Raw genomic sequence first — 22667 nt, forward strand, 5'->3', positions numbered from 1 at the left:
TATATATATATAGATATAATAATAATACTAGGATCCAGTTAGATAGAACCTCGCCCTAGCCAGTTGTTGATAAATCTAATGTAGATTGTACAAACAGATTGAAGATACTTTCGCTGCCTTTTCCTTTACAGAGCATTGCCGCCATTTGGTGTCTCTGCTTTGGCAAACCTACTGAACTCTGCCACTGTGTCTCATGAGGTTTTACTTCAGTACCTGTCAGATGTATATATGCTCTTTGAAAGTGCAAACTATGCTATCCTTGCCTAGTTAGGAGAGAAGTGTAGCCACATGGGACATGGAAATGAGAAATCTTGTAGACAGAAGAAGGAAACTGATCACATTTATTTTTAATGATATTATAAAATAACTATATCATTTTTCTTGCTTCTACATAACGACTTCTGTTATTCCTAGTGCCCTCTTTAGTACCGGCACCCCCCATACTCCAGCTGGAAGAATGCTGCACCCACAATAACAGTGCTACTTTGTCCTGGAAACAACCACCAATGTCCATGGTCCAAGCAGAAGGATACATACTGGAACTGGATGATGGCAATGGTGGGCAATTTAGGGTAAGTAGGATGTGTCTTCTGTCATGGCTGAAGCATACTACTTGAGATAGCCCATTTAATGTGAGATTATACGAATAGATGTAAAATGTGTTAGCTATAGCCCAAAAAATAGATTTCATTGCGGAGTAGGCTTGGTGTTTGTTGGGTTATCATCTTATACTGTAAGTACAGGTAAAGTGTAAGATACTATAAAAATGTGTATCTTGTGTATAATAAATGCGTATCTATTATTTAAATTATTAAGATTATATTAGATACAAAAGAGAGAAAATGAGAAAAACTCAATTAATGAGTAATGAGTAATAAACAAGTCACATCAAAAGACTTATAATAACCAAGGTGTAGTGCTGAAAGAAGACACCCAATACATCAACCTTTGTTCTGCTGCAGTGTACAGATCTACAAGTACACTATTTCAACTTTAAATCTTTCTTTTCCATTTTAAGAATTTACTTCAGAGCAGGTAATATTGTAGAATAATACTACCCCCCATCCCCATGACAAAAGCAGAGGTCTAATACTTTCCTGTATTAAGGGTGGACACAATATAGACCCCAGGGACCTGCAGACAGAACTTCCCCAATTAGTGAATCAGACACAAAGAAAGTCAGATAGTGGAAGAGATGAGCTTTAGGGACAGTTATGGATAGGTTAAAGGTTGATTCTGATATTCATTTAATGTTCCTGAACATGAGTTTATTTTGGTGCACCAAAAATAAAAGTGAAAAGGAAACTCTAAAATACAACTTTGAGTATAGTTTGTCTCTTTACAAGCCCTGTTTGACGATCATTCCTAAAATCCCTTTTATACACACATTGTATATTATATACAGTATATATATATTTATGTGTGTGCTTTTGTTTCTGAAACTAGACATCAACTAGAAAACCCGTAGTCCCGCCATTATTCACAGACCAATTTTACCATCACGTATTGTCTGGAATTGCCATTGATTTATTCTTTTAATGGTTAAGTGGTGACTGATTGAGTCAGCATTTCCCATGTCTATAGCTCACTCTATCCTGCAGTGTCCAGGGGCAGTAAATCCCTGTAGCGGGGTGTATAAACCTTGTCCCCGACAGCAGAGTCATGTCTCAATAAATTTGTGCGCCAACAATTAGGCCTTGAAGACACAACAGATGGGAGGGTGCAAGCAGTATGAGCACAGCCTGGGGCAGATGAGAGCCTTCTCCATACAATACAACAAAATTAAATTTTTCAGGATTTAGCATTCGTTCCATTGCCTTTATTACAAAATATTTCTTGCATTCAAGTATCCTTGGCAATGATTTACAAAGAAAACATGGGTACAATGTTTACCTTCAGTGCACATAAATTCCAAAGCATTGGGGGGGAAAAAAAGTTTGTGTATCGCTGAGAGTATCCACAGAGACCTACAAATGTGTTTGTATTTATAGGAGGTGTTTGTCGGAAAGGAGACAATGTGTACAGTAGATGGCCTTCATTTCAACAGCACTTATAATGCCCGAGTCAAGGCCTTCAACAAAGCGGGTGTCAGCCAATATAGCAAGACTCTGGTGCTGCAAACTTCTGAAGGTAATGGATTTAATGTGCTTGATAAACAGTGATTAAAATGCTGAATATGTGTCTGTGTGTAAATTCCTGACTTTGCTAAACATGAAGCAAGAAGAGAATTTTGTTCTAAATGGCATATTCTGGGGGTGCCATTGCATTGCTTCCCTTTTTGACTTATTTCTGCTATGCATCCAAATGAACAGAAACATGTGGAATTTGCATCCCAGCACCTCAAGGCATATGCATTATATAACCAAAAGTGTGGAGAAACCCAACCTTCACACCTTGTTGGTCATCCCATTCCAAAACCATAGGTGCTAATTTGGAGGAAGTCTATGAAAATACGTACTCATTCAGCCAAAATAAAATTTGTCAGATCAAGTACTGATGAGGGATGGGAATACCTGGCTTGCAGCATTCCAAATCATTCCAAAGATTTTACATAGGGTGGAAGTCAGCACCCCGTGGGTGCCCCTTGAGTTCTTTACGCCAAACTTATCAGCTCATATTTTGTATAGAAATAGCTTGTCCTCAGTAATGCTGAATTAGAAAAGAGCCTTCTCCCAAACTGTTGTAAATTTATCCAAATTGTCTTTGCATGCTGATATTGCATCCTTAAAATGAAACGTTAAAATTTGGAAGGCTGTGCACATACTTTTGTCCATGTAGTATAGCTAGAGATTGCAGCTATTGAAGTCTTAGCAGTATTCGATATGGCCCAAAAACCTGTACTTTGCCCACTAAGGGTCAAGTGACAGATTTAGTTTAGGCTAAAGCAGGCTAGCTAAACAAATATTTTTCCTTTTATTCCATCCCCCAATGGAAACCCTGCAAATTGCTATTTCAGCACCAATCAGACACAGCGGGGTCACAAAAGATTCCCCTTTCTGGCCCACATGACAGCATGCAGGCTTGGGGATTGACTGGTAAATTAGAGCTAGATTTTGGGGATTCAGGCTAAAGAGTCATACTCACCCCTATACCCTGGTGCTCTAGCACACGAAAAGAATAGAATGCAAGTGAGTGAAGAATGACCATACAATCCCTATTTTTTTTTTTAGAATTTATTTACAGAGTTGGCAGAAGGGCATTTCAAATGCTGCCTTAAAAGTACAAAACCTAAAGTATACTATTAAACCTAGGACCTGGCAGCAGACATGAAAACTGAAACATTGCAAATATTTTGAGTAGGGTGCTTTAGCAAATACCGATTTCAGTTCTTGTAGATGGAACTCAGTCCTAGCAGATTACTATTGGTCATCGAGGCTGTCCATCGCAGTGGTTAACCAATAGTGAGGCACAAGTGGGAGAAGGGCACTGCTGCCTTAACAAACCGAATAAAGGTTTTACCAAACTATTGTTTATTTTTTGGGCTACTAAGGTTCTTTACACAAAAAAAAGATAAAGACGGGTTGTTTTTTTTGGCAATTATAGATTGTGATGACACAAAATTAGAACAATATTCATAACAGTAGTGATATAATAAAATAGAATTTTATAGTCTCAACCCCTTCAATATTTATGGGATTAGTTGAGACCGAAAACTATACAGCTTATTCCTATTCAAATGTATCGAGCCCATCCTTCCATATTTGTATAGTATGGCACTTGTAAAAAGGTTTGTTTCTCTAATCCCAACTCAGTTTACCTTATGGGCTTCCTCAGGGGGTTATGAGAATCATATATGGAGCAGATGTGGGTAAATCATAAAATTATAAGTGCTGACTGAGTAGGGAGAGAACCCGTACCATCTAAGGTTATTGTAGGGTATAGAGAGGTAGCAGAGGGAACAATTGCATACCATGCTTAGTTGGAACTTTCAAAAGATGTGCTGGAAATACAGCCACCCCTGGTGATTCAGTGTTGTTAGGAAATTTGGAAGTATGTACATTTGGATAGGAAAAGGATGTATAGTTTTCACTGTCAACTAACCCCATAAATACTGACGGGGTTGAGACTATAAATTTCTATTCTATTGTATCACTACTGTAACAAATATTTTAGTTGTCACTAATCTTTTTGTCATCAAAATATATGATCGCCAAAATCATCAAAAAAGGAGTAAGTTAGCAGTGAGAGAAACCAGCCCAAACGACCAGTGGCACTGCTGCCAGGCTTCTGCAGCCACACAAAAATCACAGGTGATGACATTTGTTTTTTTTTTTTTGCATGATCCAACCAAAATAATAGCCGAAGGGCTTTGGGTTTGTGTCCATGGGCAGTGTGCTTTCAGGTGCATTTGAAACCAGTTTGAGATTCTTCTAAGATATTCAGAACTCATTGAAAAGTTCATTTAACATTGTTTTGACCTAAATTTGACATTCTTCAAATTTCATCTACCGGGTTCAAGCCACATTTGTGTTCCTATTGACTCATTTGGGTAGAGAACCATCTGATGTGAACAAAAGCCCATTGGCACAGACTCTAATTGATACACCGCAAATCTGTCAGTTTGTCTCATTTGTCTAACTGCCATCTCCTAGAGGTTTGGCCCAAATCGAATGTGCCAAAATCTGACAAATCCAGGTGTTTTATGAGCGAGCCAAGTACTCCAGGTCTCCTGGCGGGTAAACGTAAAATATGGATGTCTAATTCAGTTCCGTGAAGTTTGTATCTTTGTGTATTGCGCATTATCTGTGGAGCCAGGCAGTTTCAGAAATGCCATGTTTCTAATAATTTTTCTTTCATTTTTGGAACTTTGCCAATGTTTTATCTTAAGCGCCAATGCATACTGTAACTTTCCTGTGAGTTCTTTGTGTGCTTTAGCCATCGTTATTGGTCTGGCAGTCATTTAACATGATTTTTAGTGATGACGTTTGTGTTTGATGTTCATAGTAAGATTTTGTGGTCATTTTTTAAGAAGTCAAAAAGCTTAGTTGTGTCTTTGTGTGTTGGAAAATTCACAGAACCATTTTGTCCTGGCACAGTGTGGCTCTTGTTTCCTTTTTATGGTGGTGGAATTGGTACCTCTGCTGTCATTGGTTGTGGTTGTGTATTGGCTGGGTGAACAGAGGTCTTTTATGGTCATGTCTTCTATGTCATAATGGTTGTCATCTAACATTTTGCTGAGTTTAGGTGGGATTTGAAGTGAGTTAGGATAACGAGTACATTGACCATTTGCAAGTTATTTGTATCTGCTAGGCACAGTGGAGGCAGCCATCTAGTAGACTGAAACAATAACATTTTGATTTTCTTCGATCCATATAAGGTCCTTATACCTACCCTCTTTTTAACTTTTTCTATTTAGTTTTGCCCACCTAAAATTTAGAATTTGTGGGAATGGGGGAGAAAGACAGTGATGAACGCTTTCAGCTCAGAGCTGCGCTACACAATAAAAGTCAGGACCCCCACCCCAACTCTGTATCCCTTTAAGCAATAAGAACAATTAGCGGTCAAGCAAGGTAACATCCAAGTAGATTCTTCACGCAGGCAAGAGATAGGATTGATGGCATACAGTAAAGGAAAGTAGAGTAAAAAGGGAACATAACTTAACAGTCTATAGTAGTTATTCTCAACCAAGTTTCCTTCAAAGGTTGATAGGGGATCCTCAGATTGTGGCTGGTTGACATCACATTTGATAATGCCTGCATAGTTCTAATGTAAGTATCACTTGGTAGTGCCAGCTGCATGATTCCAATGATTTTTTAGTTGTCTACGGAGATGATATCCCAGCCACCACTGTAAGGAGGCATTCTTTCTACTGGCCACCAATTTAGGAGGCTTTTTACCCCAGTGTACCCTAATAAATTGGTTTTAGCCAAGATTTCCCCAAACCAAAAATTTTTTTCACAAGTTCAATGGGACGTGGAAATTATTTAAGGGGGTTGCCTAGGAGAGGACGAGAAAGAGGATGAGAAAGGTTGTTCTACAACAATAAAGATAAAGACCCTGACTCCAACTGTGTAATAAAAGGGACACATAATGATCAGATTAGATAGCATTCAGGTAAAGTTGTCACAAAGACAAATGGTTATGTAGGCCACAGACTGTTAGTTAAAAATAAACCTCACATATTAGAGCTGCTGTCATACAGGACAAGATACAGGACAAGAACATTGACCTGAATTCTGCTATTCCTCTAACAATAGGACAAGCAGTGGTAAAGGCAGTTATCATTCTTATCATTCGAGTTGTCACACTGGGCATTAATGTGGTAGGCTGGAGGCAATCAAGGGAAGAAGGAAGGACAATGGAACAGCTTTACATTAGGGTTGCAGCAAAGGGTAAAGGAAAGAACTTCAATTCTGTAACCTCTCTAGCAAGGAAAAGTAGTAGTTAGGGCAAATAGCTTTTAAGCAGACTCATCCAACTAGCTAATGATTGGCTAAGCTGATCACAACCAGAGAAGATGGAAGTGGGAACAACAGCACAGCTCCATTCTCTATGACCACCATAGTACACCAAGTCTTGTGACTCAAATTCCCTAATCCCTAAAATAAAGAACAAGCAAAGTGAAGGGCAGGTAGAGTTCAGAGACTTTGCACAAGCAAATAACTGGGTAGGCCAAAGACAATCCAGGATAAATTGTCAAGCCAACTCAAGACCCTGGTCAATTGATGTATACCTTTTACCTTTCTACAAATATCGATTCGGCATATAAATGGCTGCCTTCCTTTGTGTGTAGATGACAAATTAGTTTTCTTTATAAAATCTTTATGTTTACTGATGCATCATGCATGTCTTTGCTAGGTCCTTTTTCCCGAATGTCAGCCACTCTTGCAGCTCGTCTGCTAGAAAGCACCCTGCCCTCTCCTATCGATTTCCTCCAACATTCAGACCAGGAAGCTTGTGTGTCTCCAGGTAATGGCTCTTATCTCCTTAGCACCGTGTAACATTGTGGCAGGACCGAGCACTGTGTAACATTGTGACAAGACCAACACATACTAGGTTGCAACCGTTGCAAACAGTGGGATTAATTCTATTATTTCTCATGACATTTGGGTTTTTGTGGAACCATGTATTTCAATTCTTAAAAGGAAATAATGGTTTTGGGTCAGTTGTATTGTGATGGTATTGTGAGCTTTATGAATAAAATCTGTTTCAAAAGAGTTATGTAATACAAGGTGCATTCATGACCTATGATCCCCATAGTCTCATGGGTTTCTAAATTGAGAGCATGCTATTTAAATATTTTGCATGTGGCTGTCTTCACAACAGGTACAGTAAGCAGAGGAGTCACTCAGAAGAGACATAATAAACTTTGTGTGTGATTAAAGTTTAAGTTAATAATCCCTGTAAATTATAGGTGGTTTACATAAGATAAAGTGAAACTTTTTGCTAGTAGCTGAAAATAAAAAAAAATCAAAATGGTATCAATAATATTAAGTATTTACTTGACCAAAGAAAAAACAATGTTTTTTTATTTATTTTTCCCAAATCATTATAATAAAGAATGAAAATATGCAAAATAATCATTTTACAATTCCTTTAACAAAATACCAAGTGCATCTAAAAGTCTTAAGTGCTCTTTGACCAAATGCATTCTTTGCATCATGTAGGAAAATGTTTGTGTTGTTTTATACTGAGGGAAGAGAGCTGCAGGCACTTCCACATATTGTTTGCATTGATTGTCGCAGAAAGGGCAGAAGTGTCTGCTCGGCTTTACTTAGGCTTTGCTGTGTGATAGGCATGATTATTGTACCCCCATTACTGAGAATTACTGGGTCTGATTTACTGGAGGGCAGTTTTTTTGCTCATTGATTTTACATACAGTTAGATGTTTCTCAACAATTCTTGTAAGCATCAGCAGAGAAAATGGTTGCTTTAAGGGAAACTTGTGTATGGTCTCCTTAAAAAAAATATATAGCACAATTCAAAAAAAAAAAAAGAAATTCTCAGTTTTCACAGTCAACTGATGGATGGATAAAAAAAAATTAGATTTGTGTGAGCATGTTGAGGCTGGTTTATATTCTGTGCTGTGAGGCAGACAAGCTGCTGAATTTTTAACGTGTCTTTGATTTGCCTCTGACGTGACCTCTTTGAGCAGCTTGTCATACATGCAGCTAGCCCTTCATAGAATGATGGAAATGGAGAAAGGCAGAGGTAGGGGGTTACAAAGAGATGACAATGGAATTTTCTTAAAAGCAGGTAAAGCTGAACTTCAGGCAAACTGCATACATATCAGTTAAAATCCATTTATGAGATCAGTTGTACCTGCCAAACAATTTATATTTCTCTTCATCCAGTCCTAAAATGTACCTACTAGATTGGGGATCTTACTGTTCTGTATTCCAGTTGAGCAATACAGCCGGGTCACCTCTCTGCACCTCCCCCTGTAATTGCACATTAATGTCAAAGTGGGGCACTGATGAGCTTATTATTATTCCATGGACTGATTGGCTTGTATCACTGCTCATCCTATTCCAGTTGGTGTTCTTCAATTCAGGTTTATACTAAAAATATATAAAATATAGCACTTTGGGGTGCCCATGCTTGCAGCATTTAGCACTTTTAAATTTAAAGATCTAACTCTAATTTTTGTGTTTTTGTATAACTTCTTGGAGTTCAGCTTTTATTAAAAATTTAGTTAATTATAATGGTTATTTTCAATTTTATGGATTGTAGATTGATGTGGACTTTTTGTTTTTTTTTAAAAAGAAGAAATCATAAAGTATTCTATATACAAGGCTTGTGCCTCATACCAACAAAAGACTTTTTTATCTACACGTTTTGTTTTCCCGGGCTCAGGCTTGTGACCAACTGACCATTGTTCACCATTTTTGAAATATCTGGAAAGCTGACTGCATTGTGAAGAGCGATTGTCCTGTAAATCTCAATAAGTTACTTTTGTGTAACAATAACCAAAGTATAAATAAGAAACAATAACAACAATGACAATAACCAAAGTATAAATAAGGCTACGTACACACATCCAATGGTTCTCGTCTGATAATCGGCTCAGGGCCAATATTGGACAAGAATCTGGAGTGTGTACAGCCCCCGTCCATCTTCCGAACGACCGTCCTGGCAGATCCACGGACGATGGACGACGAACGATCTTAATAGAGGCAAAGGGGGAGAATGCACAGCAGGGTGCCGCTCGGTCGTTCTCCCCCTCTCCTCTCCATAGAGCAGAACGGTGCTGTACGTACACCACTCGTTCATGCATCGTGCAGTCCTTCGCTGGATAGGATTGTAAAAGATCCTTTCCAACGACAATTATTGCACGTCTACCCAGCCTTATAAACAATGGCTAATAAACTGGGGCATGAGAGGAGATAGCCTGGATATCAGGGCCATGCATTGTTCAGGGCCATCAATGACTCTAGATTCCTGAAAGATCACTGTTCCCTGTTTACTTTTATTTAACTTTCCGTACCACCTACTTCACTTTGTATAAATACCACCATCTTTTCCTAATAAATCAGAACAATAACCACCTTTGATTGTTCTCACACATGTGTCTGTGAAAGCTCCATCTATAGCAAGAAGTCTCTGTTCTTTCAAGGGGGAAATACGTTCATCTTTGACAAGATAAGTACAGTTATTTAGAAAATACAGCTATCCTGCTGGCCTCTCACCTACGTGCTAAAGGAACCATAGTCCTTGGCCCACCAAATGTATGTACCTGAATACCTGAACCTGAATAGGACAACCATGGCCACTGCAATCCCCATTTAAAATATTTTTAGCTGGCCACGTGCATATTGGAACAACGCAGACTGTTACGGAGAGTAATTATAGCTTTACTAATAATTATGTTAATGATAAAAGTTTTTTGCAGCTATATGGATTGTAAAAAAAAAGCTATTCAGAAAATACAGCTATCCTTTTGACCTACCTCTACCTTTTTGCTTCCCACCCACATGCTAAAAGAATATAATCCCTTCCCCATCAGGAGTATGTGCCTTTATGGGTGACCATGGCCTGCTGTGATGTCCTGTCAAAATCTTTATTGCTGGCTACTTGCACATTGGAACTCTATAGTCTGCTATGGGGATGTCTCCCAAAAATATCATGGTAAAGACCCACAGAGGTCAATAAATTGCACAAGCCCAAACTCTTCAAAGACCATTTTTGCAAGAGGGTCTAAAGATTGTTGTGGACTATAACCATTTGATTCTGGCAGTTATAAACCTGGGGAGGGTGGTGGAAGATTTACCCACATCCCAAGCTAAAGGTATCATTCAAGCCTGGTATTTGATTTTACATTTCAAAGAGCCATCCATTCCTTCTACAAAAACTGCCTCTACAAAATAACACTGAGTTGTGTTGGTAAGGGCCCAGGGTGCTGTATAGGTCATCTTAGATTGCTCATATAATATCTGCTGTCTTGATTCTCGAATACCAGATGTGATTTACTTGGGAGGGGTTTGGGATGATGCTTCATCAACGGGAGCTTTATTCCCTGGCAGATTATCAGAAGGAAACATCTAGCAATGCCACAAATTAATCAGCAAGTCAGACTGATGGACGGAATAAACGTCATTCAGGGACAGTATGAGTGAACCATATTCCCAGCCCTCGGGGTAATCAGAATTGCTTTTTGGTACAGAAGCCGCACAGATCTCTGCATTTCAAGGATGAACTTTGAATTAAATCTTGAGAGTGTGTTTTATGTATAAAAGGAGTTGGGCCTGAAGGTATCAAAGCCTGTGACATCTCTCCTGGGATTTTTGTAAGATCTTTGTGAGGACTGGGATTCAGTACTGTTACTGGCACTCTTTATCAAGTCCAAAATTATGGCTTTGAAAATATTCCCAACTCTATAAGACTAAAGTAGATCAAAACCCATTTACTAAAAATCACATATAACTTGAACATGTCATTGTAATTTCAAAAGTTGTTTTTAATCATTTTCAAAGAGTTCAATAAAATCAAACCCAGAGATTCTGCCATTAAGGTCCACGTTTAGGTGCTTATTTTCAACAAATGACAACACCATCCTCCAACTTTGTCCCTCTGTTGTCACCCTGTCATACAATCAACTGATGAATTGATAAGTGATTACAAGAGGCCAACACACATTGCATGAACCTTTGTTGCTATTGGGTAACTGGTGAAAAACAATTAGTGCAAGTAAATTCGAGGGGGATGATTAAAATCAGAGAACTGGAAATCCAAAGTTGTTTAAAATAAGGTGTGACAGAGTATTGTAAACCAGAACCAAACCCTGTGATACTCAACTGTCCCCCTTCAATCACAGGATGCTGCTATCTTCTTCCTTCTTCTCTTCCTTCGTGCGATCATCCATCATCTGTGCTGGATGGATGATGTAACTCCTGTTACATTCATTCAGTGCTGGCAACCAAGGGAAGCCAGGATGTACCAGGTGTCCTGGCATTGGTATCCTGAAAATGGGAATCCTTTGACAGCTCAAATGAGGGATCAGGCAGGTAAGAAGGCTTATTTCAGAAGGGACATCACCTATCCTTTTCTGCGATAAAGATGATTAAAGTTGAACTCTGGTAATCGTAATGAACACATTGCTTTACTGCTTTTCGATGGGCATCCTTTACAAATCAGTATGGTAACATGCCCCCCTCCCTCCCAAATGTAGATAGTATTGGTAAAATGTAGGTTTAGGAATACTTAGTCAAAAAAATCCTTTCTCCACAACATTTAGCGATTTACTCCCCTGGGATGTTCCCTTGGACCCCCTCTATAGGTGCACCCTCAGACCCCTGGTCCTGTAACATACATGATGATATTAGCAAGAAGGCGGACACAAGACCAGCAAAGAAAGGCATCTTCATGGGACTGGTCTTCCAGCAGGGAAAGCATTTATTCCTCTGCCTAACCCACCCTCTTTAAAAGATTTAACCCTTACTATCTAGCAAAAGGGGACTGACAATTCCTATTTTTCCAGGCTGTCAAAAATTCAACTTTGTTAAATGTAAAGCTAATATTCTGTATATAAATTTCTTTCATTTTTTTACATTTCAAAAATAAAAAATCAGGCAAAAGTATCATTGCCAGTGAGGGCAAACTGAAAAATTGATGGAGGTGCTGCAGTAACTGTGAATAAAAGATGACCATTGCAACAATGCATATTATTATACAAAAAGTAATTATAATAATATATATAGTAATATACCTGAATAATATAATGCAACGGGCTGTATTTATAAAACAGGGAATCAGACATTCCCTCAAACAGTCCCCGTTGGGAATCAACTACTGCCATTAAAACACATGGACCTAGTAGATTCCCATGAGGGAATGTCAATCATTTAGGTCCATATGTTTTAATGGCAGTATTTGATTCCCACCAGGGAATGTTTTAGGGAATGTCAAGTTCCCTGTTTTATAAATACATCCCTATATATTATTCAAACGATCCGTTTTTTCATGCGTCAGTCTACCCAAACTGATATTTCAGTGTTTGCTCAATGCTGGAGGATTAAACCTCGATATCATATTTCTAAATCTCTGGGGTGTTGATGAGTTCCCAGCATTTTTAATTAGAAAAATCACATTTTCCTTTACATTTGTTTATAATTGAGTGTACAGCATAAGAAGAATGATTCTGTGATAAGAAACAAAATCAGCAATTTTTATTTTTTGCTTTGGTTCTTCTGTGGAAAGTCGTTTTAGGAATATATCTTCGTTTGCCTGCAGAGGACTTGTAGTCCTATTCATTAAACAGCCCTGTGTGTGTGAATAGAGGCCTAGCGCCATCTCCATGGCAACCTCCACCCCCTCATTACTCAGAGCGTCAGGCCCGGCCACCACAGTGATGAAATGGGGACTGTGGTGTGTAATAGTAAATAATGGCTTACAAAGAAATAATAGGCCGTGTGGCAGAGCTGTTGATGTCTGTAGTTTTTCCTCTTTATGCCGTTTTCTTATTATTCAGTTTATTATATAAATGGAGAACTCACTGCCAAAGGCTCTTATATTGTTATAAATTTAATGCCGAGAAGTGTTAGGAGACGACTGGTCTCTATTAGTTGCGTTTTACCCTTTAAATGTCAGAAGTAAAAGGTGGTAATTTGGGGGGAAATCTCTGTATTTTATATATTTTCTTATTTATACTCATAGGTTTGGGGGCATTAGTATTTTTCTATATATTTTCAAATTCATTTTTTTAAAACATATTATTTTAGAATATTTTAAAGCAACATATAATACTTTTTTTTGTACCACTTGATGCCTCTAGTCTTTTAGGTTTATTGATGACCACCAGATTCACTCAAACCACTTCCTGTAAACTCAGGCAGTCAGGGCCCTGCCCCCAGTATGCCATAGGATAAAAAAAAAGCAGCACAGTGATTAGCTCATCATTCTGTCACTCTTCTTTTCCTCCTATCACCATCCTTCCTATAAGAACACATACTGATTGGCTTTTTCTGCTTCTTTTTTTCTCCCAATTTAAGCTCTGCAAAAAGCTGATAGACAGGTTATATCCATGCACTGATTTTAGTTTCAAAATTAAATTTATTAGCATAATAGCATATTAGCATATTATATATTTATATATATATATATATATATATATATATGAATATGATAATAGTGTATATATGAATGGTGTATAGAGTGATTTAGATTTTGAAGTGATTTGATCAGCATAACAACCAGCAAGCCAGCATTAAAATACAAGGTCAGCCATGATTCTTTTAGCACAGGTTTCCTCCAATCAATTCCCATACATAATTGCTAGTGCCAGGCCTGCCAGCTGGCCAATCTGGGCTTCCTGCTGCATACATGTTTATATTTACACAAAGAGACATCAGTTTTGCTCTTTACTATATTTCTATCCGTTTCTGAGGATACCAATCCAGATGATATTTTGTAGATCATCTATGGGAGGCACGTAGCTCCGCATGGTATACAGCTGTGATCTATGGCCTCTGCATCCCGTCTTCTTTTGAGTATCTTTAATGACATTGATTATGGATACCCGGTCCTCTAATAGGGTTCCATTAGTCTTATTCCAGAAGATACTCCTCAGGGGATAAATACACGCAATCACTACAATGCCATTGGGCGAGCCTTTGTCATTACTCATGTCCGGAATTACTGCAATGCTTGTGCGAGGCTGCTCTGAATTCTAATACAGTCATTCAGAGACAGAGATGTATAAAACATAGGAATGCTATAGAGCAAGCCGCCTAGGGTAAGATTGCCAGAGGAAGCTGAGAAGCAATGTGTAAATTATTATACTTCCATATTTTAGGGCAATTGGTTGAAATTCCTTCTTCCAAATCAGATGAATGGTCTTCCACGTCCTATTCGGCTTGCTCCTACTTTCTGATCATTTAAAAGAGCTCTCAAAACCCACCTACGCATCTTCTTCTGTCTTTTGAAACCCTCACTACTTCCCACCATTCCATATCTACCCTCTTATTGTGTGTTATTTCCCCCACCTCCTAGATTGTTAGCTCTTCGGGGCAGAGTCCTCTCCTCCTCCTGTGTCAGTGTCTGTATTCGTCTGTCATTTGCAACCCCTATTTAAAGTACAGCGCTGTGTAATATGTTGGCGTTATATAAATCCTATTCATTATTAATAATAATAGTAATAAATATACACTGGGCATAAGAAATGTTCCCAGATGATGTAGTGGGCATTGTATCTAGATGGGAGACACAGAGGTCCAGATATATGGTGCTAACAAAGCAAATAAAGTAACAGAATAGGATAGCAAATGAGCATACTACTAACTTTATTGATATAAACCGTCTTAAATATGGCCCCTACCATTACTAAAGAGCTGTCCATAATATTTAGTGGATATAACACTACAGAAAACTATCAGACCTGCAGACATGCAATAGGAGATAATCAAAGACAATGGGCACAATATGAGAATACAGGGAATAGTTATTGAACCTCCCTACCAATGGCAAGCAATGTAACAGGAGATATTCCCATTGACCACCACACTAATATACTGTGAGCTGTGAATAAAGTAAATATAGAAGGGGTTCCCTGGGACCGGAAAGTTATTTTAAGAGTTCCCCCATGTTAAAAAGGTCTGATCTATAAATTTAAGAGTGAGGATAACTGCATGTTTAGAGCCCTTCTGTTTATGGGGAATACAAATGTTTACCAAAAGCTGGGTAAAGGTAAAGGGAGTATATATTTAATATTTAGGCAGTTTTGAAGGGTTGGATCACTTACATGTTCTCTATGAAAATTAAGGGACTTGTAATGTTAGAATTAAACCTGTGTGGTGGTTTTGTATTTCAGTAAGTTTTGAGAATAAAGAAGTTATAGCTCTGTACTATATAACAAAGCAATTTTCATTTTTGATTGCTTTAGCACAGCTGCTAGTAGAAAAATATTATTTATACTGTAAATTTTTGATTTAGATATCTATATATATATATATATATATATATATATTATTGTTTGGTTTTGATGTATATAGTTAATGGTTATTGCATCCTAAGGGAAGAATAAAGTACATGTTGGGCATTTCTAATAAGCTATTCACTTTTCAGATGATCCAGTTTTGTAAACTCTGTTCTGTGTCTTCCCTTTTGTATACTTTGTAAACTGTAAGTGAACCTTAGAACACCGGTGATGTTCACATCAAGCTCTTCCCGTTGTTTGTCATGTCTTCTCATGGCCTATAAACTAGAAGACCGATTCAGTTAGCAATTAAACCTCTTTTGCCTAATACTAGCAAAATTGAAATATGACTTATAGAGGAACAATTAAGTGAACTAGGGTGCATGAACCTGGAGTTCTTTTTTAAATAATTATTTAAATAATATAAAAATTTAGTGGTTCTGTGTATTGACAATTATACCTTCATACTGTTGATAACCAACCAAGAGAACCTTTCTTCTGCTTTGCATGCTACTCAATGGACACTTAACAGTTGACATTAAAAAATTGGTGGCAGGTACGGTATCAAATAAATAGCAAAGCATGTAAATTGGAACTGAGTTTGGTTTGCATGCAGTTCCAACTCAAAGCGCTATTAGCATGCTGATCATAGATGTCTTCATTTGGTGCTATGTTACATTTTTTCATGTCTTTATCTGTTGAGTTTTCTCTTGTCTTTATTGATTTTTTGTTTAGATTCTAAAGGGTCAATCAAGTGTAACAGTCTTTGGTGGCCTATTGGCTTCAAGCAGGGTTGGATTTACCATTGTTTATAGGCCAGCTAGCTTTCGCCAAACACACCATCTTATGGTGAAAGATGTGATGATGACCCTGAGATCTGGGCAGGAAACACCCTGAATCTTCTCATTCATGGGATATATTTACCTAATATTATCCATGGTCCTTTGGCATGTATTCATGTTTATTAATAATAATATTGATAATAATGTATTCCAGAGTTATCGACTGCAAGAGGGCATGGCTACCCTGGTTGGTAGAGAAGCATATAGGATAGTTGAAAGGAGTCTCATAAGTAGTGGAAGAAATGTTGCCCCTATTGACCATGGTCCAGGTGGTCTTTGGGGAAATTCTGCCCTGGCTTAAATACTGTCTGACTCCCTGACCCCGAACAAGTAGGCAGAAAGCTTAGAATTCAGTTACTATTTGACCAGATGTATGTAGACACTCCACTAAGTTATAAAGTGCAAGAATTCCCTGTTAATGGTTCTGTTAAGGAAACATCATGCAAAGATTTTTTAAGCAATTGGGCACCTTCAAACCTTGTGGGGGTTCTTTATTATTCCGAATGATCATGCTGCTGTGCACCTCCCTGCTGATAACCTGGACCACGTCATATTTGCCCCTTAAGGAATTTAATTACACCTTAGAGCAGGTTTTTATATGTTGTAGGCCTTGCTGTAGTTTTGACCAAAGATGATTTTAGGAAAACTTAATTTAACAACTAATAAAAAGATTTTATTCTATGCAAAACTGAACAAAACAATATTTGAACCAATATCTAAAGCAAAATCTGCCTTGCCTATGCTAAAAAATGCAACAGATTTGCTTGAATCTTCTAGAAGCATATATTATTTTGTCTTTTACTTGGATACTGCTCAGTTGAGTTGCCCATGCCAAAAGTGAAGAAAATAGCCTGTACTTCTAGGTATAAAGTATGAAACTTATATTACAGCAATGGTGCAGGGTAATTGGCTCGGCACTAGCTCTAAAGTGAGTGACTTCCCAATGTTTCCCTCACTTGGTTCTGCTGTCAAAATAGAGATGTGCAAGTGCAAAGAAAATGTTTGTATGAGCAAAGCAAAGATTTAGTTTGACCTTAGTAAGTCTTGCTCTATATGGCATTGCTTTGAAGGATCAGGGTCCTTAGATGGTAGAGCAGTAGATCCTAACTTTGGGCCTCCAGTGGTAAAGCTTTATAAACAACCATACAAAATAACTCACCATGAATTTTTGTTCCATTATGTATCACAGTCTGTTTCATGGTCCTTCTGCTAATTGCACTTTGTATTGTATTACTGCACTTTTTTGTGTAAGTATGTATAGATAACTTATAAATTTGTTAATGCTGTAGGAAGGTTACTCAGTTATCTGAACAGTATCTCTTGTTTTTCTTGACAGTGGCTTGGTTTGCGTTTGACCCTGGTTCCGCCCACTCCGACATCATCTTCTCCAATGACAACCTAACCGTCACGTGTAACAGCTATGACGACAGGGTGGTCTTGGGCAACACAGGCTTCTCCAAAGGAGTCCACTATTGGGAATTGACCATTGACCGGTATGACAATCACCCAGACCCGGCCTTCGGTGTGGCCCGTATAGAAGTAATGAAGGATGTCATGCTAGGAAAAGATGACAAAGCATGGGCTATGTACGTTGATAATAACCGCAGTTGGTTCATGCACAACAACTCTCATACGAACAGGTAACCCAACTTCTTTTTCATTGCAGACGGGTAAAAGGGTCTGGAACAAAGACAGAATGTAACAGGAGCACAAAGGGAAAAAATGGGAGGCTACAGAGCAGCATTTCATTCTGTACACAGAAGCTATTAACGCAAGTCACCGAAAAAAGATCAAGGATGAGGGAAATAGTAATTGAGTGGTATGAATGATGGTTAAAGTAGTTGCAATCAGAACTCTTATATAAACGTTAATATCTCCATGTTTTTTCAAGAGTCAGTTGCAGTATTTTCCAATCTGCAGCTTTTCTTAAACTTTACCTGGTGATTCTGCTATAAAGGTTGTTATTTAGTCACTTTGGCCTCCTTCTGAAGTCAAAAACCAAACAATTAGCTTGTCTGCCAAGTGACGTACACTTTTGCTTTGGTGGCCCTTGCATTTACAGTGGTAGGAAGTTCCTCTTTCAGAGAGGAAAAAAAAAACCACATGGCCAAAAGCAAGGCATTGCTTACAGAAACCATGTTACAGGCAGATGCAACCAATGCAAAAAGTGGTTCCCAACCCCTTCTATGTAAATGAATAGGAGTGTTTGGGAGGACAGGCTGAGCATGCAACAAAAAGGAGCCCTCCTGTTATAGGGTGGCATGGCTCTGTCGGTATCATCCAGATGTTCTTTTTCGTTGTCACTCTGCCACATGGACTTCCTCAGAAGACTGCCCATGCCCATCCTAAAACACATTAGGCGTGATCATTGTTGGCACCATTAGAAACACCCCCTCCTAAGAAATGACATGCAGCCATTACTGGAGTGTGAAGTACAATTTATTGTTTACATCTACTCTAAATATACGGTACATGCTTTTTTGTATCTCACAAAGTTCCCAAATGGCGCCTAGTCTCTCCTCTTGGCAATTCTTGTCTGGTAATGCCTTGTGTTAAAATTGGCATGACAGTAACTATGTATTTGTGTGTCTCCATACAGGACTGAAGGGGGTATCACAAAAGGTGCCACTGTTGGGGTTCTTTTAGACTTCACCAGGAGAACTTTGACTTTCTCCATCAATGAAGAGCAGCAGGGCCCAGTGGCATTTGAGAGCATGGAGGGGTTGCTGTTTCCTGCTGTCAGTCTTAACAGGAATGTGCAGGTACGAATCAGGCTTTTAATATTCTGTATTTCATGAGTCTGTAGTATAATAAACTTTGCAAGCTTTTCTACTTCTTTTATATTCTTTATATATTTAAATGTTCATTCTCAAAGTAAACCTGTGGTTAGCCTAGAGTAGGCAAAGCAACAACTTCACTTTTGTTTAGCCAACCCCAGCAGAAATTTTTTACTTTACTTTTGTTCAATCAGCACCTTAAGCTGCCAAAAGCAAAGAAAAGTGCAAGCTATGACTTGCTGGAGTTGCAACTCACACAGGGCAGGGAACTTTCTTATGGGACAGTAGCGATGGGCTTAGAACTGTCACATATGCTTTTTCTCATGGCAGGTATTTCTTTTGGCTCCCAATGCTGAAATAACTAATGAAATTTTGGAAAGTATATACTAAAAGAACTATTGGAGTGGGGATCACATGGAATGGGGAATGTGGAGAAGGGCCTATGGGAGTAAGGATTATATGGAATGGGAAGTCCAGAAAATGGCCCATTAGAGTACCAATTATATGTAATGGAAAGTGCAGAGCAGATCAAATTAAAGTAGTGAAAATATGGAATGTGGAGTGCAGTGAGGGGCATATCAGAGTGTTGTAAATATGGAATAGGATTGGCAGGGAAGGGCCTAAGAAAGTGGAGATTATATAGGATAGTAAATGCAAATAAAGACCTATTGAAGTAAGTATTAAATGGAGTAAGGAGTGCAAAAAAAGACTAATGGAGTGAGGATTATTTAGAATGAGAAGTGCAGAGAATATCCTATAGGGAGAATGATTACATGGAATAGGTAGTACAGCGAAAGGTCTATTGAGGTCATTACAGTATATGGAACGGGGTTTGTGGAGAAGGGTCTGGCAAAGTAGTCATATGAAATAGAAGGTGCAGGGAACAGGTGAGTTAGAACAGTAAATAGATAGAATACAGACAAGAGAGTATTATACAAGATTTAGAATAGAGAGCTATGTACACTGGTGGGGCCATCTCATTGCTGGCATGGGTACAGGGAAGTGAGATGTGTGTTCTAGGGGGTGGGATACAGAATTGAAGTTCTAAGCTTTGGATCTCCCAGACTTCCCTGTGTAAAAGTGAAAGTGGCATTTAGATTTAATACTATACAGGATAAGAATTATTATTCACTTTGGCAAGTGACATACCTAACTGTCCATTGGTAAACCTTTGCTCTGTCCTTTCTACAGGTAACTCTCCACACTGGTCTGCCTATTCCTGGATTCTACACATCTCGAGCCTCTATACAATCTTAAAAGTGTATCAAAGATGGCTTTTTGCCCCATCAATCATCACCTTGGACTTCAATGCAGCAAATATTTGCAAGGGATTCAGGGAAGTAACACAAGTTACTCCATGATGTCTCTTCATGTGCCATATTCCCCTACCAGCCTCCAACCTCACCGACACCCAGACAGCTTGGACCATTATCGTCAGGTTTATTTATTTCATTCTTTTTATTCTTTCTGTGGACTCTGGACTGTACATAGACATTGTCGCCGTTACCATTGGCCTATATGCTGCTGCTACAATACTTGCCCTCACCCCCCAATCCCCAAAACTGTAACGCAAAGTCAGTAAAGCAGATGTCTCCACAAAAGACTGCAAACTCCGTTATAACGTTTTAGGTTGGTCCACGAAGAATGATGTAAAACCAGCCTGGTCGAATGCCTTTAACTTGGAATCAGAATCATTTTCTATCAATGTGATTTTTCTGAGCCTGCAAGATAGACTGGTTACTCCTTGTATATATCCTTTTATTTTGCTCCCACAAAGAATGTATGGTGACGTTCCTTTACAACTGTATCAATGGTGCTTGTTACACTAGAAAGTAATGTATAACAGATTCTATAGATGGCTTTTTTTTCTAACTATATAAGAATGGTCCTAAAGTATTACTATTTTGGAAACCTTTCTGTGCTTTTTTTTTTCTTTTGGTCGAAGAAAATTGTCGCTTGGCACCTGCCTAGGAGAAGTGCAGCCCGGGGACACCAAAGTTCCTTAAAGTTTAAGTGGATGTTGAAATGTTAAACGCACATTGTTTGAAAATAAAATCCTAAGCTCTCGAAAGGCTGGGTGTGCTTGAGAAATGTCTCTATGTTTCTGAATGTTTATTTATGTATTTTGGCGATGGATACACAAATCTTAATGTGTGTCATTTCACGTTTATTAGAAAAGTTGACACATAAAGTAGGTTAAACCAAATCTAATCAATTTTTTTATTGTTACTTTGATTAGGAAGGATACAAACCTCTATCAAGTTTATATCATTATCTTTGACCCTATTGCTTTGACAGGTTCACAGAAAGTGGAACTAAAGTCGTCAAATACCTCCACTCCATCATTGCAATGTACACAAGCTCCCTCGAGGCACCAACAACTTTACCCCTGCTGCTGCCCACCGATGGGGTCTTTGGCCATCTTGATCGCCCAGTTTGGGATGACAATATTTATTCTGGCACCTGATTATCGATGGAACTGTACATAAAGGGTAAAGAAAATTGTGAGGAGGAAACCAACGACCATTTTGTAAAATACCTTCTTGGTCACAATTCTTGTTTTGAGGCCACCGTTTCTTCTGGCCTAAAGGTTCAAAAGATACACTTTTGATTAAGACCAAAATGGCATGAATGAGGTGCCACACTTAAGGGGCCTGGTTTATTAAAGCTCTCCAAGGCTGGAGAGGATACACTTTTATCAGTGAACTTGGGTGATCCAGCAAACCTCGATTGGATCACTAACAACTTTACATTACTAACAAATGGCAAATGAATGTTAGGAAATCAATTCCAGGTTCATTAATGAAAGTGTATCCTCTCCAGGCATGGAGAGCTTTAATAAATCAGGCCCAAGGTGAGAAATCCAAATATAAGGTAGTCAACTTGTTAGAAAGGCCAGGGAACACACACTTCCTCATGGCTATATACTGTAAAAATAATACTTCTGCACATTGCATTTTGTCCTAATTGTAAATGTATAATTTCTATTGTGGTCAACCCTGATGAAGTGTGTGTTCTCTAATCCTTAAAACACATTGTAAACACTAATAGATCAAATATGTCTGTTTTAATGGTTTTACACGTTGCCTCTGACCTTAGGTATCACTTTATCCTTGTCCTTCCAGCAACACAACACTGAGGTTCCAATTTTATCTTGTTCCATCTGAAAGTGATAAAAGGTTTTGACTGGTGTTGCACTTTGAACTGCACATCACTGAAGGCTCTAAATATGCAGCATGTTAGTAACTTATGTTACCTTTGCAGGAAATTGTACAAATGTGGCAGACCAATGCTTCCTTGTCAAATTGCTGCATGCTGTTCTCTTTTATCCGTAAACTATTTCCTTTAAAAATTAGGTAACTCTGGTCAAACATGCGGCAATGTGATTTTACAATTTCATTTAAGTTTCCTAACAACTATGAAGTGTGAGAGTCTGATAGCTTATTTGCATTGCCCAGCTAGCAGTAAATTTAAAGAGGGCTGTATAGCAGAATTTCTCAACCAGAGTTCTTCCAGACTTTGCTGGGGGTTCCTTGTGCAATGAATAATTTGTGACTGTCAGATCGGTTTATGTGACACCCATGATCATTTTGGCTTTCTGTACGGGGGATGTTTTTCCCATTGTCAGCAATGTAAGAGGACCTAGGAACTCTTCCTACTGACCCCCATGCTAATATACAATGAGTTGAGGATATATAA

The 22667-nt window shown here is 38.4% G+C and overlaps 1 protein-coding gene across 4 annotated transcripts in view; it reads left to right on the plus strand.

Moving 5' to 3' along the window:
- TRIM9 (tripartite motif containing 9) overlaps positions 1 to 21063 on the plus strand; it is a 67441-nt gene extending 46378 nt beyond the window's left edge. The window contains exons 6-12 of one of the 4 annotated variants that reach the window (XM_072427578.1): positions 415 to 572; positions 1992 to 2130; positions 6799 to 6909; positions 15882 to 15905; positions 17528 to 17831; positions 18791 to 18953; positions 20160 to 21063. In XM_072427578.1, the coding sequence (XP_072283679.1) occupies positions 415 to 572; positions 1992 to 2130; positions 6799 to 6909; positions 15882 to 15905; positions 17528 to 17831; positions 18791 to 18953; positions 20160 to 20225 (965 nt within the window). In that variant the 3' untranslated portion in view covers positions 20226 to 21063. The remainder of the gene's footprint in view (positions 1 to 414; positions 573 to 1991; positions 2131 to 6798; positions 6910 to 15881; positions 15906 to 17527; positions 17832 to 18790; positions 18954 to 20159) is intronic. The other 3 variants (XM_072427579.1, XM_072427580.1, XM_072427581.1) reach the window with 3 other exon arrangements.
- Positions 21064 to 22667: the final 1604 nt, after the last annotated feature.

Source organism: Pyxicephalus adspersus, chromosome 12, assembly GCF_032062135.1.
Source record: "Pyxicephalus adspersus chromosome 12, UCB_Pads_2.0, whole genome shotgun sequence".
NCBI lineage: Eukaryota > Metazoa > Chordata > Amphibia > Anura > Pyxicephalidae > Pyxicephalus > Pyxicephalus adspersus.